General features: G+C 44.7%; 1 protein-coding gene across 1 annotated transcript in view; it reads right to left on the reverse strand.

Moving 5' to 3' along the window:
• PPIC (peptidylprolyl isomerase C) overlaps nucleotides 1-19,640 on the reverse strand; it is a 41,301-nt gene that overhangs the window by 15,880 nt on the left and 5,781 nt on the right. Inside the window, exons 3-4 of the mRNA XM_088475158.1 lie at nucleotides 14,929-15,022; nucleotides 14,234-14,418 (exon numbers count right to left, since the gene is read on the reverse strand). Of these exons, the coding sequence (XP_088331284.1) occupies nucleotides 14,234-14,418; nucleotides 14,929-15,022 (279 nt within the window). The remainder of the gene's footprint in view (nucleotides 1-14,233; nucleotides 14,419-14,928; nucleotides 15,023-19,640) is intronic.

Consider the following 19,640-nt stretch of genomic DNA (forward strand, 5'->3'; position numbering starts at 1 on the left):
AAGTGAACTAAAAAGCAAATGTGTATATTTACATTTTTTTTTTATATACACCACTTAGGCTTTATTCCCCCCCAAAAAACAGGATTTAGAAAGAGGTTTTCTTAAAAATTTTTGTTAGTATTTGCCAACTTAAACTAAATAGATTTGCAATATCTAGAAATAATATGCTAGTCAAACAAAAGCATACCATTTTGTATATGAAAAAACCTACCAAAATGAGAGGACCTCTCTTTATTTGACCACATGGGATAAATCTGGGCATTAGACCCCCCATCTGTGGAAAATGTAATTTTTCTTGTGTGTACGGTCTAACACACAGTCTGGCAATAAACAGACAACTACTGAAGGAATACATTGTTTGAACGAGAGGACTCACCTCCCCACGTGTCCAGTATGACAGAGATAGGGCACCCTCACCCATCTATTGAAAATGTAATTTTTCCATAGTGCGGGGTGATATTGTCTGCTGGTCACAATACATTAGCTACTAGGGTGCCACATTATTCGAAATAGGGGCCTCCCCTGTTTCAATGTGGGTTCCCCCATGTATGCAAGTGATGGGACACGTACAGTAGTGACCTGCCACACGTATATATGAACAAAGTATGTTTTCCATGATCACCAAACAATAGTTACTAGGAGGCTGCATCATTTGAAACAGGGGACAGAAAGATTTAGGCCCGTATTCAATTTGATGCAAAAAGTCCGGATCTGCGATGACGTAATTTTCGCCTGTTTTGCTTTTACCCCGTATTCAATTTGAAAGACTTTCCGCCTAGGCGGAAAGTCAGTGAAATGTAATAGGCGAAAAAGTTTCTTTAGCAGGCGGAAAAAAGTGCAGAATTGGGGTTTTGGAGTGCAACGTTGCGGGAACCCCCTGTGCAGCCTTCAGACAATCCCCCAAAGGTAAACTGTGTAAAAAAATTAAAAAAAAAACACTTAAGGGCCCCCAAAAAAATGACTTTGAAAAAGGGGACGAAAAAAAATGTTGGGGGACAAAGTTAAAAACTAGCGAACTTGACTCTGGGGGGGTCCCCAAGTATGCCCCAGGTGTTTTTTTTTTTTATTGCAGGTGCTTGCGGCAGGTGGATTTTCACGATTTTTTCATGTTCACTTTAGCAACTTTTAAATATGCGCACCCCCATTTTCAATTACCCCAAATTTGTTGGGATAAGTTATTTTCTGGAAAAAATATTCCTGAATACTATTCTGCATCGCGTATAGAAAACGCTATTTAGCAGCTATTGAGCTCGTTTACAAACACCAAATACCTTCAGCAAGCCAAATCGGGGCGTACCATAGTGAACCCCCATGTCAGAGCATCTTTTGGGGTGTCAGGCTGATTTCCCCAAATCTGACAGTACTTTCCGCCCGTTCAAGTTTCGCCGGGTCCCGTTTTCGCGTACTTTCAAATTGAATACGGGGTAAAGCAGGCACACGCGCAATACTTTTCCGCCTACAAAACAGGTGAAGTAGGCGAAAAGTTCGGGACGCGAAAAAGTATCGCGGCTCGACTCAAATTGAATACGGCTCATAGAGTAAAAACTAGGGAAAGTTAATGTAGGATTTCTTGTTAAAGAGAAGATTTATCGTTATAACCTCCAGGAAGAAAGGTGAGCTTGAAAGACACCTTGAGATTTCTATTATTAGGACCTCCGTGAGAGGTGAGCATAAAATTAAAACTTTGTGTTTTGGATATCTTGTGAGAGAGAGAGATATATGTCCACATGCAGATGTGCCACCAAGTTGGGTCCATATGTATTAGTGAAGGGTGAGCCCTCCAGCCAAGGAGGATCTCAGATATATGTCCACAAATATCTTAATTCCTTGCGCGTTAAACAGCCCTTCTAATAGCACCATGCCGTGGTGTGACTTGGTAACGCGATGCGAATAGTATGCACGAGCAGCTGATTAAAATTATATGTTGCATGCCTATATTCTGTGTGCGACTGCGGGTGTATCTGCATGCAAAATGTCACACACAGTCGCTGACAACATAACATAGCATTTCGCATGCAGATACACCAGCAGTCGCACACAGAATATAGGCATGCTTGAATCATTTTAATCAGCAGAAGCTACTTGTGCGTCCTATTGGCATTGATTTGCTAGTAAGATGCATTTGAAGGTAAAAAGTTGCACAAAAAGACGCTCGGTGCTACCGAGTTGCACAGCGCTCATGTTTGATGCGACTTGTAGCGCATGGAGGTAAGATGTATGTGGACACATCTGTACTTTTTTGAATCGGTCTACTCGAGAGCCAGTAACATAACACAGGAGCCAGGATAACATAGCAGGAGATTGGAAGGCCGGTTGTTTATATAATGAAAAGCAAAACAGCACTAATGCCATAAGGTTTTGTGCAGAATAGTCATGGATGACCAAAGAGTGTGTGAGACCTGTTCCCAGTATCAATATATATTTGATAAAGCCATTTTTACAAGATGCGAATCATCATATGTAAAATATATTCACATAAGAAATTAGTTGTAGTAACGAGTAAAATATAATTTTGCCACCTTTTGTGGCCTTAATAATGTAAATAAGTTTACATTTTGTGTTACCTGAACAGTTTAATGCAAATAGTCAAAAGAACAAGAGAAAAACACTTCCATTATGCAGCAATAGCACAGATGACCATTGACCATTTCAGATACAGGGGTCTATTTACTAAGCTGTGTTAGGAGATAAGGTGAATGGTGATAAGGTACCAGCCAATCAGCTCCTAATGTCACAGGTGGTGTTTGAAAAAATGGCAGTTAGGAACTTTGACCCAGGGAACCTTTTCTGGGCCTTCCCGTGGATGGATTTGGACGGCATCACATTATTTGGACTAAACTTCAGAGCGGTAACATTGGATCCCAGAAGACATACTAGGGGGTTGAGGTCCCGTTCGGACCTCCCGTTGGTGTACGCTGGACAGAATTTTGCCTCGGGGAGCCTATTCCACTGGATGGATTTGAATGAAAACTTCACAAAGGGGTGGCAATTGGTCTGGGGTGCCTAATGTAGTGGTTGGGGTCCCGGTCGGACCTCACGGCGTAGTGCGACAGGCAGAACTTTGACCCAGGGAGCCTGTTTTGAGCCTTCCACTGGATGGATTTGGATGACATCACATAAAACTTAATAACGTGAAGATTTAAACCCGGGCATTCAGCTAGTTAACTTATATTTTAGCGTGGGTGTATCTGGCACGACGTTTGGCAGGAGCCTTCTTAGGGATAGGAAGAGATAATGCCTGTGAGAGGTGTGAGACTGAGTCGGGCTGGGGGAGGGGAGGTGTGGTGCACACTTTGAGGGTCACGTGGCAGGTACGCATTGCAATGGCCCCTAGAGAAGTCTTGTGTAAAGTGTAGCCTCCCCATGGGCTGATGTTCAGCACCGAAATACTCAGATCTCACCATTGCAGTAAACCTCGAAAACTAACTTGGACAGTTGCCCAGCTGCCACCAGTTCGCATAAACCACCATAAGTAAATGGTTTGGGACATGTCAAGGAGGTGCTCAGTGAAGCTGTTGTAGTTGTTTCCCTTGCTGTCAAGGAATATGATGGAAAACTCCTCCCAGTTGTCCACCATGTGCCTCACAATTAGTTCATGCACTTCCTTAGCCACTGGCTGAGTGTTATACATGATATAGGAGAGGGACTGGAACAGGCAGGCTCCGTATCCTGTGATGGGAACAATGGTGTGAGGCACAATCTCCCCTTTAAAATTCAAAAACTCAATTGCCATTTTCGAGAAAATGAAAAATACAAAGCAAGTGAAGTCTTCAATTGGAAAAAACCTAGTGAAAGTGTTAAGGACTTAACAGTGGCAACTCCAGAAGTGGGGCATACATGGGGGAATCGGTATGAAATACCGCCGGTTTGATTCCCGGCAGCGCCTGGCCAACAAAAGCTCCCGGCAGCAGAAGCCCGACAGCGCTGGAAATCCCGATCGTCGATAGGTAAGTACTTACTAGCGTAACCCCCTAACCCTTACCCTCCTTAGGGGTGCCTAACCCTAACCTTCCCAAGTGCCTAACCCTAACCTCCCCCTTCCCCGCTGCCTAAACCCAAGTCCCCCGGGGGGGGTGCCTAACCCTCCCTACCCCTAACCCTCCCGGGGGAGTACCTAACCCTCCCCCCCAGGGCTGTCCGCTCGCGGCGCCCGGCATCCCTTCGAGCGGGATGCCGGGCGCCTGTCTCCCAGCGTCGGGAAAATGTGAGGCATCTACATCTAGACGCCCGGAATTTCACCCTCGCCGGGATATAACAGTCGGGAAGCCTGCTGTTGGTATTAAGGCTGCCAGCGTCCCGATTGTATACATACATGCGCGGTGTGGGGGGGGGGGGGGGGTCGGGATCACACACCCTGCTGCAGAAGACCTGGCTATCGACGCTGGACGCAGAGGACACCGCTTCAGAAGGTGAAAATTAAGGACTACTTAAGCTAATTGGAAACTTCCAATTACTTAATTAGTCCTCAGGGGGGGTGCCGCCGGGGTCTCTGAGCAAGTCCCACTGATTTTTCCTAAACTTAACGATTTTAGGAAAAATCAGACTTGCTCTGGGAGGTGTGAGAAAAAAAAATACGCAGTGATTTCTATAGAAATTTTCAGTCCCCTAATTGAATAGCAAAACCCTGCGGCTGTGGAAAAAATCCAGCGCCGCTGAGTTTTGTTTTTTTTTCTTTTTATTTCACACCCGCAATTGGGATTCCCCCCTAGTCCCTACATTTATAGGAGCACTGGCAGCAGTGGATTTTCTTGTTAATGGAGCAGACAGCATTTTAGGTTATTCCATTTACTAAGAGCAAGCCCTTATGGCACCTCCAAACACTAAGATAGAAGAGGGGTAATACATTGAATCCTGACATATTTTATTATCTGCACCTCATGAGGAGCAGATGATGGATTAGGAGGTAGTATTTCACATTTGCATAGACATATGGGGATTGTAAATAGTTTTAAATATTTCATAATTTTATTTTTAGAAAATTCAGCTGCTGGATGTAATAAATACATACATATAACACAGATCCAGTTGCAAATAGGTAGCAGGAGAATCTACTAAGGAAGCAGCAATGCAACCTATAAGTCATTATAGATTCCACCACCAGTCGATGTACGGTTCCTTCTGAAACACTCAATGAATAAAAATTTATTGAGATACGACAGTTGTGTTCCCTACAGGATGTTGCCAAATGGCCTCTGGTATGGAAAGATGGACATGATAGACTAGTAGTCTCCAGAGCATATTTCTCAGGCCTTGCAGAAGCAGCCCATGGTTTTATTCACTTGGGAATGTTTGGCAATTGTAAACTGGTAAGTGCATATTGGTCTGCGTCTAGCATCTATTATCAGGCAGTAAGAAACCTGCTTCATGCTTTATCTGAACCCAGGAAAATCCAATACCAAAAGAGCCATCCCACAACCATCCTACAGAGGGTCTATTCTGGATAACAAATTGATTTTTATCCAGTTACCTAAAGTATAAAAACCTTTAGTATATATTGGGTTGCAGGCCAGGTCAGCACCGCTCTGGACTCTAAGTATTCATTGCACATGCGCAGAAAATCCAGCCAGGGAAGAAAAAAAAACCGTGCACTGACAGACAACTCAGCCTCTAGGAACTACATCGGCTGCTGCACCTACAGGGCAGATAACGTTGGCGTACTAGCAGCAGAAGTGGCTTCTCAGTGGAACCGCTTTCTGCTAATAGCAATCCAACTTATGATTAGCAGAAGAAAGGGCTTCCAATGTGAAGACAGTGCCCGTGTGCGGGCTGGGGGTGGTGGATTTTTCTGAGGGAGGACTGCAGCCCCTAGGTCAGAGTAGTCACATGACTTGTGCGATTGTTACCTCTGCATATAAAGAGCAACTCGCACAAGCAATTATTTCAGTATGATACATATGTATTACATGGAATAATAAAGCACTGTCTGAAAATTCAAAAAGGAGATTAGAAGTCAGCAGGGACAGAATAGCAAAATTTAGGTAAGGGCTATAGCTCCACTCACAAGAGAGCCTTAGCGGGAGCTCCTATATTGTGCAGGTGCATGCCTGCGCAATACATCCCAGGTAGGGTCTCACTGCACAAAACAAAAACAAAGGTGTTAGATTTTAGGAAGGCTGATTTTGCAGGGATGGGAAGATGTGTAAGTGAATCTTTGGCAGAGTGGAGGAACTTGAAAGGAGTGTAGGTGAGGTGGGAACATTTAAAAAGTGCAGTATTAAAGGCAACAGACCTTTGTATCAAAAGGGTTAGGAAAACCACAAGGAAAAGGGAGCCAGTGTGGTTTGGGAAAGAGGTAGCAAGTATTGTGAAAACAAAAAAGATGGCCTTTAGGAAATACAAGCAGACACAAAATAATGAAGACAAAGAGGAATATCTTGCAAAACAGAAGGAGGCTAAGAAAGTAATCAGATGTGCAAAGGCAAAAGCTGAGGAGAAAATGGCAGTCAGTGGGTAAAGGGGGCAAAACCTTTTTTTTTTTTTTTTTTTTTTTTAAGTATAGCGAAAGGAGAAAAACAAAAGGTGGAATAAAAAGACTAAAGACAGAAAGAGGGAGTCTTGTTGAGAGAGACAATGTAATAGCTGATCATCTTTTATAATTATTTTTGTTCAGTATTCACCACCGAGAGGGAAAGAGGCCACAGTTAAGTTGCAGGTGTAATCAGAAAAATGAGGCAGGAACAAACACATTTACAGAGGAGAAGATCCTATCAACTCTCAAAACTGAAAGTGGATAAATCAATGGGGCCAGATGGGATACAACCAAGGATACTAAAAGAGCTAAAAGGGGTGCTGGTAACCTCATTAACAGAATTATTCAACCAGTCACTAGCTACTGGAGTAATTCCAGAGGACTGGAAAAGAGCAAATGTTGTCCCACTGCGCAAAAGTGGAAGCAAAGAAGAGGCAAGCAACTACCGACCAGTGAGACTTACATCAGTAGTAGGGAAATTGATGGAAAACAGGATTTTGGTACTTACCGATAAATCCCTTTCTCCGATTCCACAGGGGACACTGGAGCTCAAGACAGTGGGGTATAGACGGTGGTAGAGTAGAGCCTGGCATTTTAAATAATTAAGAAGTGTGACTGGCTCCTCCCCCTCTATGCCTGATCAGCCCCAGTTTAAGAAACTGAGCCCGAGAGGAGACGGAGGACAACAGGAAAAAGAGGAGAAGGAGAAGACCACAGAACGGACAAAACCGGCTGAAGGAGAATAGAAGAACCCACCGCAGGGAACACATGCAGTCACACAACCATATAATGAGCCAACAAAACGGCAGGTACAGAGCACTGGGCGGGCGTCCAGTGTCCCCTGTGGAATCGGAGAAAGGGATTTATCGGAAAGTACCAAAATCCTGTTTTCTCCTTCATCCACTAGGGGACACTGGAGCTCAAGACAGTGGGGACGTCCCAAAGCCAACCTCCTGGGTGGGAAGTGCTGAGAACTTGCCGTAACCCGCGGCCAACCGTAACAAGGACCGCCAAGAACCTTAGGCCCAATTGAAAGGCAAGAGCTGTATCTAGTGGACAACAAAGATTAGAATCGTCAGAACACCGTAATCATAGCTGAAAACAAACCGACCCAGACCCTTGGGAGCAGTGAGTCCCAACATGAGTCCATAGGAAAAGGGGCGGTAATTCAAGAATAAAACTCCACAAAACTGTAGTAGAGTTTAAAACAGGAAGGTGCAACAGTCGCAGACTGTAGAATACCAGCACTGCTGAACATAAATTATATCGATATATGTAGAATTATACAGATAACTGATACAGATCCCGTCCACAAACTTCTTTAACAAAGAGTATATCTGAAGGCCAGAGGCATATATCGAACTGTCGTCCAGGACCAGTCCTGAGGTCTAACTAATTAGGTGGATTTCAACCAGCGGAAAGCTAAAACGTAGAAGTCACCAACCAGTGGAGATTCCACTGGCAAGTGACAGGGATGGCATCGAGAAGATTGAGACAACAATTCTTTACAGAGGGTCAGACAACAGGACAACCCAGTCTGGAACAGAGGAATAAAACCGCAACTGGAACCCTTCCATGTATTCAGACGAAGACCCTTCACCTGGAAAAAAAAAAAAACAATCAACCTCCGCCAACAGCGGAAGAGAAAACCACAAATGGACGCCTTCCAACGTAATGGAAGCGTGTAGACAGTAGCAGCTTCTGGCCCGTAACAGTATGAAAACAACTGGGATACCTTAGCTGCTGAAAATCATGGATGCAACAGCCACCCCGGGAAAGCGAGACACCAAATAGGGAAGCATCCTATATAGTGAGGCTAGAGCCCTAGGTCAACATGAAAGTACCTGTCAGTGTAATAAAAGTATCAACAGATACTGAACAGAAAAAAACAAAATAGGAACAGGACCTGTGACTGACGTACGTAATGTAAACCTGTGCACTAGCCTGAAAATGCACCGCAGCCCAGAAAATAGCATATCACTAATCTCTATGCTGGATGGACCCACACACCACGAAGGCTCTAAGGTGTAGAGCCAACTAACGTGTACAGGTACCATAAGGGGGCGAATGTCTGCCAGGACAGAAGCTAGGGTGCAGAATTGAGGATAACTGATGTGTAATGTCAGGTTGCAGTATCAGGAGCCTCTTCCGGAGGATTAGGGGGTGAGCCTGCTCACCTGTGAGTGACCAGAAGCCCTCTGGATGCTACGTAGAATGTCACTGACCTTTTCCATTTCACAACAACCCATCCGGTATAAAGAGTAACATCGGTGGTCAAAGACCCAATGCTCTATAGCTTGGACTTCAGTCTGGAGATATTGTCGTAGAAAATACTGTAGAAACTAGCAGAATTGTTAGTGGAGACATGTAGGTCATACAACAGGACTACATTCAATGACTTTATCTGAGAGTGTTCCATTAGAGATGTGTATTCATATAGAGAATGCACATATACCCCAAACACCCTGCTAGTGTAAGTATCATTACATTAACACTTATAATGGGGAAGAGCATATAGCCAAAGAGGCAGAATCACCAGATAGCGTAAGATATTAACTAAGACCCTCTGCATGTATACATAGAATTTCCATGGATCCCCACAAGTGACCCTTGACATTGAAAGTGGTCACATACCAATATAAAATACAATACTTATATTGCCGAGTAGGAACCTCTTGGTGGATATTTAGACTGTGACGAGTCAATATTATGGAGTACCTGAATATACTGTATATATACTGAGAAGATACCCAAATATAGAATGTTAGTTATCCCAATTAAAGAAGGAAGGGATATACTTTTATTCATAACCCCAATTAGGGCTGTAAGCAGGTTTTCCCAAATATTATAAATTTGCATATGAAGAGTGGGATACACAGCCTTACATACAGACATATACATAGTTGCATGAGAAGTCAATCTCTGAGAAAAGTCAGCATGTCTTATAAGTACCAGGCGCAGACCAAGTGCGCCACTAGAGATACTTACTGCAGTTTTAAATAATAATAGGCCCCTTGCAGAGAGGCGCTGCAATATTGCAGAGCGCTAGATACAGCGGCTTATGTGCCAAGTATTAACGGATGGGGCAGAACTACACTATTGTCCAAGGATGCTAGGCAATAGCTCAGACCTAAGAGTCATGAACAGCCTGAGCTGGACCTAGACATGAGTGCCCCGGGAGCACCTATGTACCTATGTATAACTTTATATACATGTGTGGACATACAAGACCACCACATGTATGTGGTACTTGTAGTGGTATTGGGGAATTGTGTCTGTCACAATGTAAGCTGCAGAATATGACTATTCCATAGAGCCACCTAAGCTATTGTACTCTGGACATAAAACCCAGCTTACAAATTAGTTTACATGCTGCCGGAGCTTGCACACAAGATATAATATATATATATTATATATATGATCTTATGCATAGCCTACAGCTCCTGGAATACCAGGTGGCTTCCCCTCCGAGGATTAACCAGGTCTGACCCCGACATACACACATACATATGTAATGCAGAAGTGTGTAACCTAATCCACACACTAATTTGTACTATCCCTTAAAGTGAGCTATGTATATAGCTTAGTAGTAGAAAATGGCGGACTGTTACGAGTACTCTCCTTGGGAAAAAACACCCCCAGCCCCTTCAGAAAATATCAGCTTAGGGAGCTGTGCTTCAGTAAAATAAATGTGCAAGTGGGGCGCACTGCACAACACTCTGTTCTTCCCAGATAAGAAAATGGGCTTGTTCATGGTGAGTCCGTAGGCTACCTGTTTACTGACAGAGCCCTCATATTAAACTAGAAAACTGTGCAGTGGGTAGCGCTGCAGTGCAAGACCCCAACCCACTCTGGTTATAGGAGAAGTCAGTTAGCACAACGCTAGAGATGTGGGTGTCCCAGCATTTAATTCTGGGCAACAGGGATGGCCAGCACATTTGGGGAGCTCTCATTCCCGAGTAGGGTAGATCCCGGAGTACCGTCACAATTATTGTATGTGCTGCCGAAGCGAGCACATAAGATATAATTACCTACACATAGATATGCGTACTCCCAATGCAATTTACTCCCAAGGTAAATTGAAATTATCGGAAGTTAACTCCGTATCTGGATATTTATTTTGAGATATGGATTATTGGCACAACTGCACTAAAAACAAAACCAGTGCAGGCCAGAGCGACCAGCTCTGTATAGCAGGTCACTAATATGCTATGGAAGAGATGTAAACCTAACCCAGCTAACATCCTTCCAACGCTGGAGGCATTAAGTTATGGAAGAGTATAAAACCCCTTCCGTTGCCGTACCTGGAAGTGACGTGAGTGAGGGCGGAAGTGGAGGTTTCTGCCCACACTTTCCAGGAAATAAAGACGGCCCCTTGCGGGCTTGCTCCGCACACCACGCAGCAGGCACGGTGGCTCGCCACAAGATTATATTGCCCATTTCAATGGTAGGGAATGACGTTGGACACTGGCTGATGACGTCATCATACAGAAACGGAAGGGATCTCTCTCATTCCATTTACGAAGTAGTTATCAGCTAGAGGGAAGTCAGCGAGCCCTACACTGCCCGCTGACTCCAATAGTGGGTGTGCATTATCTGTCAACCTTGCGCTAAGCTGTGTACTGTATTACTTAATGTAGGAGACAGAACACCAGACACACATAATGCTAACTTGCCCCGCCTAACGAAAGCTCAGTGCTCACAAGCAGAGCGAAACAGGTCCGCTTGGGACTAAGGAGGATCCGCTACAGCTAACATCCTTCCCGACTACACAGCTGGGAAATTCCGGCTAATGTGCCTGAGCGCGCACCCGCACGCCTGCGGACTGCGCGCTATGGTGAGGAACCCCGCCCGATTCCGTGAGGGGTTATGCTGGAAAAAGCCCCCAAGCTTACTGCAAAGACAGCAGGAGACCACCGAGGGAAAATTGCCCTTGCCCGCCGTTAAGCTCCGCCCCCATCGCCACATTAGTGGCGGTAAACCTCTGGGGGGGGCACACACTGTGAAAATCACCCCCCACATGCTTACAGGGGACGGGGACTCTCCTAGCGCGATGTAGGTGCTGCCTGACATGACCCCTGATGCGCCACTGCTGTGCAGTAGGGCGGGGTGGGGAGATAGCCTCAAGCTAAACATGCATTTCCATCCCTCATTAATTAGAACGGGGAAACTGCCAGGGAGGACGCCTGAGGGGGGGAGTGGGATTGTAAGAGCTAACGCCGATGCTTCCTTCATAAAAGCACCGGCGCAGCAACCCACAGCCGACAGCGCTGTGAATAACAGCGGCGCTCTCATGTGGCTCTAAGCATAAGCCGGCGCTGGTGCTCCGCTCATACAAGCACCAGTGCGGCAACGAGCAGCCGCGCTGAGCGGCTTCTTGTGCCCCGCCCCAGCCCCGTTATGTACTTATAAAATAGCGGGGCTTATGGTAGTAGCGGGACGTGGCATTCTCCCTCCCTGCATAGAGGAGGGAGGAGCAGGCGTTCTCAGTGACAGCCACGGCAGCATCACGCTATCACCAACGCTGCCATCTGTATAACACGCACTGTAGAGGGGCCCGCGCGGTATCCATCCCCTCATGAAATAGGAGGGGGATCAGTGGCTAGGGATAAGCCCGAGATCCGGACGCTGACTGCAGAGTGCAGCGGCGGGTCTCATCTGCAGCTCCGACACTGCCAGGTTTACTGGCAGGGGGAAGGAGGCTGTATAACAGCCGCGCAGCACGCGCTGTCCCTGAGCCCAGCATTTTGGCCCACCACTCCAGCTAGTCAGGAGTGGTGGGATATACTTACGAACTGCTGCGGCCGGGTTGCTGGGCTGGGGGGCAAATGAGGAAACCCGGACACGAACCGGTTTCAGTTGTGGCGGGTCCTCATGGAGTCCGATGACTCTGTTTAAGGTCCCCCCTCAGGGTCACCGGACACAGGCTGCAGTAGCCGTGTGGTGCCCTCCCGGCGGCTCCCATGTAGCAAGCAGACTGCCACAGTAAGCAGTCTGCCTGTCCTCACGTGTAAATATAAATTTAAAATAAACAAAATACTAAAGGGCTGGAGACAGCCCACAGTGCTACCGACTCTCTCGGGCACAATTTCTAAACTGGGGCTGATGGGGCATAGAGGGGGAGGAGCCAGTCACACTTCTTAATTATTTAAAGTGCCAGGCTCTACTCTACCACCGTCTATACCCCACTGTCTTGAGCTCCAGTGTCCCCTAGTGGATGAAGGAGAAACACTCTTAAAAGAAAGAATCGTAGATTATCTGAAATCCAACAATTTGCAGGATCCTAAATAGCATGGATTTACTGGGGGGAGATCACGTCAAACAAATCTTATTGACTTTTTTGACTGGGTGACTAAGGAAATAGATAAAGGGGGGAGGGCATAGATATAGCTTATCTAGACTTTAGTAAGGCTTTTGACACTGTTCCACATCGCAGACTGTATCCAATCCCAAGCTTTCCGGTTTATTTAACAAAGATAGTTGAATGGATAAGATCATGGCTACAGGGTAGGAAACAGAGAGTTGTAGTAAACCGGGCGCAGTCTCAAGAGGGATATGTTACCAGTGGAGTACCTCAGGGATCTGTACTTGGACCAGTGCTTTTTAATATTTTTATTTGTGACATTGCAAATGGTATTAAAGGGAAACTATGCCTTTTTGCAGATGACACAACAGGGTAGACACACCAGGGGATGACGCAACAGGGTAGACACACCAGGAGGGGTAAAACAAATGATTGATGATCTAGGTAGACTAGAGGAATGGTTAAGAACATGGCAACTACAGTTTAATGCCAAAAAATGCAAGATCATGCACTTGGGTCTCAAAAATCCAAAGGCTAAATATAGTATTAATGACACTATACTGGAAAGTACTGAAGAGGAAAGGGATCTAGGAGTCACTATTTCAGGTGACTTAAAGTCAAGCAAACATTGTAACAAAGCAATGAGGAAGGCAAGTCAGATGCTTGGTTGCATAGGGAGAGGAATCAGTAGCAGAAAGAAAGAAGTGATAATACCACTGTATAGGTCATTGGTACGTCCTCATCTCGAATACTGTGTTCAATTCTGGAGGCCATATCTCCAGAAAGATATCGATACATTACAGACTGTCCAAAGAAGGGCCACTAAGATTGTGCAAGGTCTACACCACAAAACGTACCAGGAAAGACTAAAAGATCTTAATATGTATAGTTTGGAGCAGAGAAGGGATAGGGGGGACATGATAGAAACGTTCAAATATATAAATGGTTTTAACAAGGTAAAGGAAGGAGACATTCTTCAAAGAAAGAGAAGTATTAGAACAAGAGGACATGTTCTAAAACTGGAGGGTGGTAGGTTCAGGGGAAATTTGAGGAAAAATTACTTCACAGAAAGGGTAATGGACAAGTGGAATAGCCTCCCATCAAAGGTGGTAGGGGCTAAGACAGTAGAGCAATTTAAACATGCATGGGATAGACCTAAGGATATCTTTCAGAAGAAGTAAGGATCAATAAGGGTTGAGGTAATAATATGTTTAAAAAATGGGGCAGACTAGATGGGCCAAGTGGTTCTTATCTGCCGTCAAATTCTATGTTTCTATGTGCCAAACCCACACTCTGAAACAGATTCTTCCTACGGTGCACAGCTAAGCTAATAAGGGAAAGTAGGTAGTTTATGTTTTTGAGGTTTAGCAAGTCTATTTACATATTTTAATCTTCTGATTGCTAATAAAAAGTACAGTAAAGCTTTGTTCGTGGGTTTGCAGAATGCTGTCAGTACTTACCATGCCCTCAATCACTTTTCCAAACACAACATGCTTTCCATTAAGCCATAACGGCCGAGTTGTGGCGATGAAGAACTGTGAGCCATTAGTATCTGGTCCTGAATTTGCCATGCTCACCCAGCCAATGCCATAGTGCTTGAGTTTAAAGTTCTCATCAGGAAACTGGTCTCCGTAGATACTCCTACCTGCAACACAAGTAGCATTATCATGATCCTTAATATTGTAAAAGAATACATATTGTACCAGTTTCCCTCTCTCCAATAAACATATGGACATTCATGAATACTGTGATAGTCTCCTTAAAGTGAAGTTAAGAGTGTTCTATTGGAAAATAAAATTGTTCGCAATTAGAAAAGTTTGAATACTGCCCACTGGTAGCTATATAACTCAATATGGGTCAGAAGCAGATAGGTACTTAAATGAAAGAAATGCCATGTTGAAAGTGGGAATATCCTTTGACGTCTAGATTACCTCCAATATGTGACATCTTAGGGGTATATTTACTAAAGTGTGGGTTTTTAGAAGTGGAGATGTTGCCCATAGCAACCAATCAGATTGTACTTAACATTTATCTAGCACCTTCTAGAAGATAATAGCTAGATTCTGATTGGTTGCTATGGGCAACATCTCCACTTCCAAAACCCGCACTTTAGTAAATATACCCCTTAGTGTGTATTGAGAAGGCTGAAATTTACCTCCTTTCCCAACTGGGGTTGTGAAATCTCCTCCTTGGATCATAAAGTCTTTGATAACTCTGTGAAACTTGCTGCCTTTATAGCCAAAACTTTTCTGAATTAAAAGGAAACAAAGTTTAAACATTGTATATGGTGGGCACTGTAATTACATGCACTGCTGTGCTCACACAGTGATGGGCTGCTGAGGATAGCATTACATAGGAGTGAGTCACAGGAATTCAAACTGTGTCTCATACATTCTCTCTCATTTTCCAGCTGCAATGATATATGGGTCATACATTTACTGGGCTAAACCACTACACCGGTTTATTTATTCCAGTACTTGCACATTTATTATTTTACAGTAAGATGCAAATAGAGCTTAAGGAGGCAAATTTGCATCCAGACATGCCATGTTGTGATAGAAGGGGTGCAAACGAATGTCGACATGCTTTAATATGTAGCGCACACAGGGCGGAATTCAATTAAGCGCGGGGTTTACTCCGCAGCTAATTGAACGTGCTGCCCATTTCATTTAGCTGTGGGAACCCTGTGTGCTAAGCCCCAGAGGGTGGATTTTTCCTTGCAGCCTCAGGAGCTGGAATGAAAACTCTGAGTTAAAGTGCTGACTTCTGCATTAAATGTGCGGAGAAACCTATAAATTCCAGCACTTTGCGCGGAATCTATGGGTTAGACAACGTTAACCAGGGCAGGTGCAAGGTTTCCCACACTCTAGCAAGGCGGTTGTCACACTCACTTGAGAGCTGTGGGGACGGAGGAGCTTGGTGATCATCTCGGAGTACGGGGTGCATTTGTGTGGCCACGAGTTCATCACTACAGTCATCTTAACGTGCATGGGGTACTGGTGGAAGTGGCTGTCCCTAAAGCAGGACCAGAGGAGCCCCGGGTACCAGGGGAGATTGGCAGGTCACGGTGTGTCGCAAATGAGGGGACCTGACCTACACACGCTGTCCCACAGATGTCCCCTCCGGCCAATTGGAAGAGAGGGAAGTGGGCTGTAGTTAATGGAGGAACATAACGGATCTCAGAGATCTGTTCCTGCCGTCACCAAGTGCCACCCGAAATAGGCCCGCATGCCATATATGGTAATTAATGAGAGTGGTGTAGCTGATAAAGTGGATGTTTAAAAACAGAACTAAAATGTATTTCTCCCAGGAAGCCTCAGCGGGCCGCCCTCTCAGATCCCGGTGCCCTTAGGCAGCTGCCTAATGGAAGCGCTGGCCCAGGTATTAACACATGGTTTACCACATGGGGAAAATGCAGTTTTCTTGAATAATAAAATGTTTCCCCGCTCTGCAAACGCTGCACATAATTGAATTCCCCCCCATATACTGGGCAGTTTTATTTGAACAGTTCGAGTTGGAGTTCAGCTAGGATGAGCCCTCTACCAAGCCTAAATCTGTCTGCACATTAAGTTTACCCCCTGCAGTGCAACATGGTTTTGCTAAAGTGTCAAATTGCACCGTGTAGCTGGATTTACTTCAAACTACAAGTAAGGTCCTTATTATAATGCAGCTTATAAAGAAAGCAGAAGTAACTAGGCACGGGTTGGGTACGGGATGCTGGTGCTCCACCGGCATCCCAACCAAGTTAGAGTGCCGGTGCCCCCAGGTAAGTAATCCTAACCCTATCCCTCCCTCCCCGCAGCCTAACCCTAATCCTCTCCATAGTGCTCTAACCCTCCCCCTAATCCCAGTACTTGCCTTCAGGATTTCGGTGATTGGGATGCCGGCGCCAGTATTCTGAAAAGTGTCGGAATTCCGGCATCTGCATCCTTACCGCATCCCCTAGGCACACATGACAACCATCTGCCAGCTGGTACTGACAATATCCTCCACTCACTTTCCCCACAGAGATAACCTTCTACAATTGTCTACTTCTAAAAGTGCCCTGGATTTTGTAAAAAAAGGAAACTAAAAATATGATCGTAGCATTTCAAATCAAGACATAGTTTGCCACTTATAATTATTACTAGTATTTTGGACCTATCCGTAGGTGTGGGTCGCTAACTATTGTGGACACTGCTGCAGGATTCCCCCCTACCCCCCTTTCGACCACGATTGGAAAGTGCTTCACAAATAGAATATTCACAATAAATACTCACAAATAAATACACATAGGGCCTGATTCACCAGTGCATGTATTATCTGTAATCTGCGCATGCGCAGGACCTGTTCTGCACAATTGCACGCAGGCAGTAGCATTTACGGGGCGGTGCGGGTGTAGCCTATGTTCCTGGAAATGGGGACGTGTTGTCCCGTTTTCCAGGTGTGGCAAGGCCAGGACTTGCTGGTCGCATGCCGGCCAGCCTGCAGATGTTCGCAATGGTGATCCCAGGCTGTGACCTCAGTCGCAGCGCTTGTTATCGCAGATGCAGCAGGAGGGGTTAGACACCTCCTGCTGCATTTACGTTTTTAGCAAGGATGGAATTGCAAAGCTGCTTGTGTTTGGCTTTGCAATTCCATCCTCTGCTGATTCAGGCCCATAGGGCATATTTTTATTTAGAGGACGTGTAATTGAGCACCTATTGCATGGTATATCGAATGCTCTGTGAACATCTAACCATGCCTGAGAAAATCTGCAGCTTGAAGAGCCCCAAGAGTAAGATTCCAGAAATACTTCTGTAATTTTGAGTTATATGATTAGTGATATTACATTTGTATTTATCACTGCGCACTTATAAGTTGATGTACAAAGGAAGAAATATATAAATAATAGAGCTGGTCTTATCACTTCACTGTAGAACTTACTGTATCTCATATTGTTCAGTACACCATATTTTATTCGACTTTGTGCTAATTTATGTAATCTATAAGAAGCAGCTATAACACAAAAAAGGCAGAAAGACATCCACAATGGTTGTTTATAGTAGAAATGTAGATGAGCCACAGAATATGTTTGCCACGGGGCATGGGTGTGGCACTAATGGCTTGTACTCGCCTAATAAGAATTTGATTCATTTCTGCCTGGTATCTCTTGGGCGCCTTACACCCATCCTATTATCCAATAGCCCTGCTATATGAAAGGATATATGATTGTTTTGGGGAAGTATAAAGGTAAAGTACAATAGGGAGATATAAATGAACAGTGCAGTGCTGAATACAGTGGAAGAATGGGAGACACGTTCACTCTGTGCACACACTATTAGCACCATCTCTTATGGAGCATACACAGAAGGCCATGGTTTTGTAACTCAGATGTGCTGATCTCCTGCACTATTCCTTCCTCCTTGTCACGGGATAGTCAGAGGAATATTATTAATGAGCCTAAGTAAGTTCACAGGAGGGCATGGAGAGCTCCCCAGGGCAAGATAACATGGACAAGTCAGTACAGAGGATAAGGACCCTGTTAAATATCATTGCCCTTCCCCCCAATCCTTCTCTATGCTCTGCCTCTAACTTATCACTCAGCATTATTTAATATTGTAACTTGGAAAAGACTAAAGGGGTAAATTTACTAAAGGTCGACTAAAAAGCAATCAACATTGCTGTTGTGTTTTCAGGGTCTACATCGCACATTTACTAACACTTAAACATTGATGTAAAAAATAGTCTGTAAGTAAATGTGTGATTTAGCCCCTGAAACACAACATCAATGTTTTAATCAATTAAAAACCGACTTTTAGTAAATTTACCCCTAATTCTCTGAACCGTAACTTTTTTGTCCAGGAAACAACATCTTTCTTTCAAGATAAAGGCTACATATAAAAATCGATAGGTCGCCCATATCATTATGACCTATTTAAGTAATATAATTATGCCAACCACAAGCAGCATTTGTTTTCTTACTTTGTGATTGGTCCTCCTGCTCACACCACCTATTCCCTCTTACACCCCCTTTTCTGGCTGAGGCTGTAAGACAGCTCTGGTTAGGGGTAGGAGCATGTTACTAAATCTTTTCTGCAAGTAACAGTGCAGCTGTCATTTGGCTGGTTTGTATATGATGATTTAAAAGTGTATATACATAATGGGAAATATGCAACAGCTATTTAAACTGGGAGATTATATTTTTGGCACCCTATGTAATTTAATATTGCAAAACTTCTTTTATACGTTGAGGACAATTTGAATCATGAATACAAGAGACTGTAACATGCAGAGCAGATGATTTTGCTACCAGGTTAAGTGGAATTATTTCCCAAATAGCAACAGTTTTCTACAGTATATCTTTTCTAAAACCCTTGTTTGCTAATGCTGGCCATACACGCTACAATTATCGGGGCGATCCGCCTGATATCGGCGGATCGCCCCGATAATTGTGGCGACAGAGGGTTAAATATTGCTCGGTCAGGCATGCCGGATTGTCCAGCATGCCCATCCGATGCGATATTTCCCGTTAAACTGTCGGCCGCATCGGGCAGTGTATGCCCAGCCGCGGCCGACAGACAGACATTTCCTGTGTTCCTTCCTATGGAAGGATGAGGGAAATGTCTCCTCCCCTGGGGGTGGAGCGCAGATGTCTGCCGAATACACTGTGAGAGAAATCTCACAGTGTATGCCGGCGACATCTGCGGTTGGCAGCCGGCCAGATAAAATGTCTGTCGGTCTGACAGACATTTTATCTGGCCGTGTATGCCCAGCATAACATGGGATATTATGAATATACAGCAGGCTGACATTTTACTGCTGGACTGACTACTGAAATCACATAGGCCAGCCTAGCCTTAAAGAAGAACTGCAGGTTAACTTCTGCGCTCAGGATTCCGGCAGGGT

This window comes from Taudactylus pleione, unplaced genomic scaffold (assembly GCF_031769625.1).
Source record: "Taudactylus pleione unplaced genomic scaffold, aTauple2 ptg000162l, whole genome shotgun sequence".
Lineage (NCBI taxonomy): Eukaryota > Metazoa > Chordata > Amphibia > Anura > Myobatrachidae > Taudactylus > Taudactylus pleione.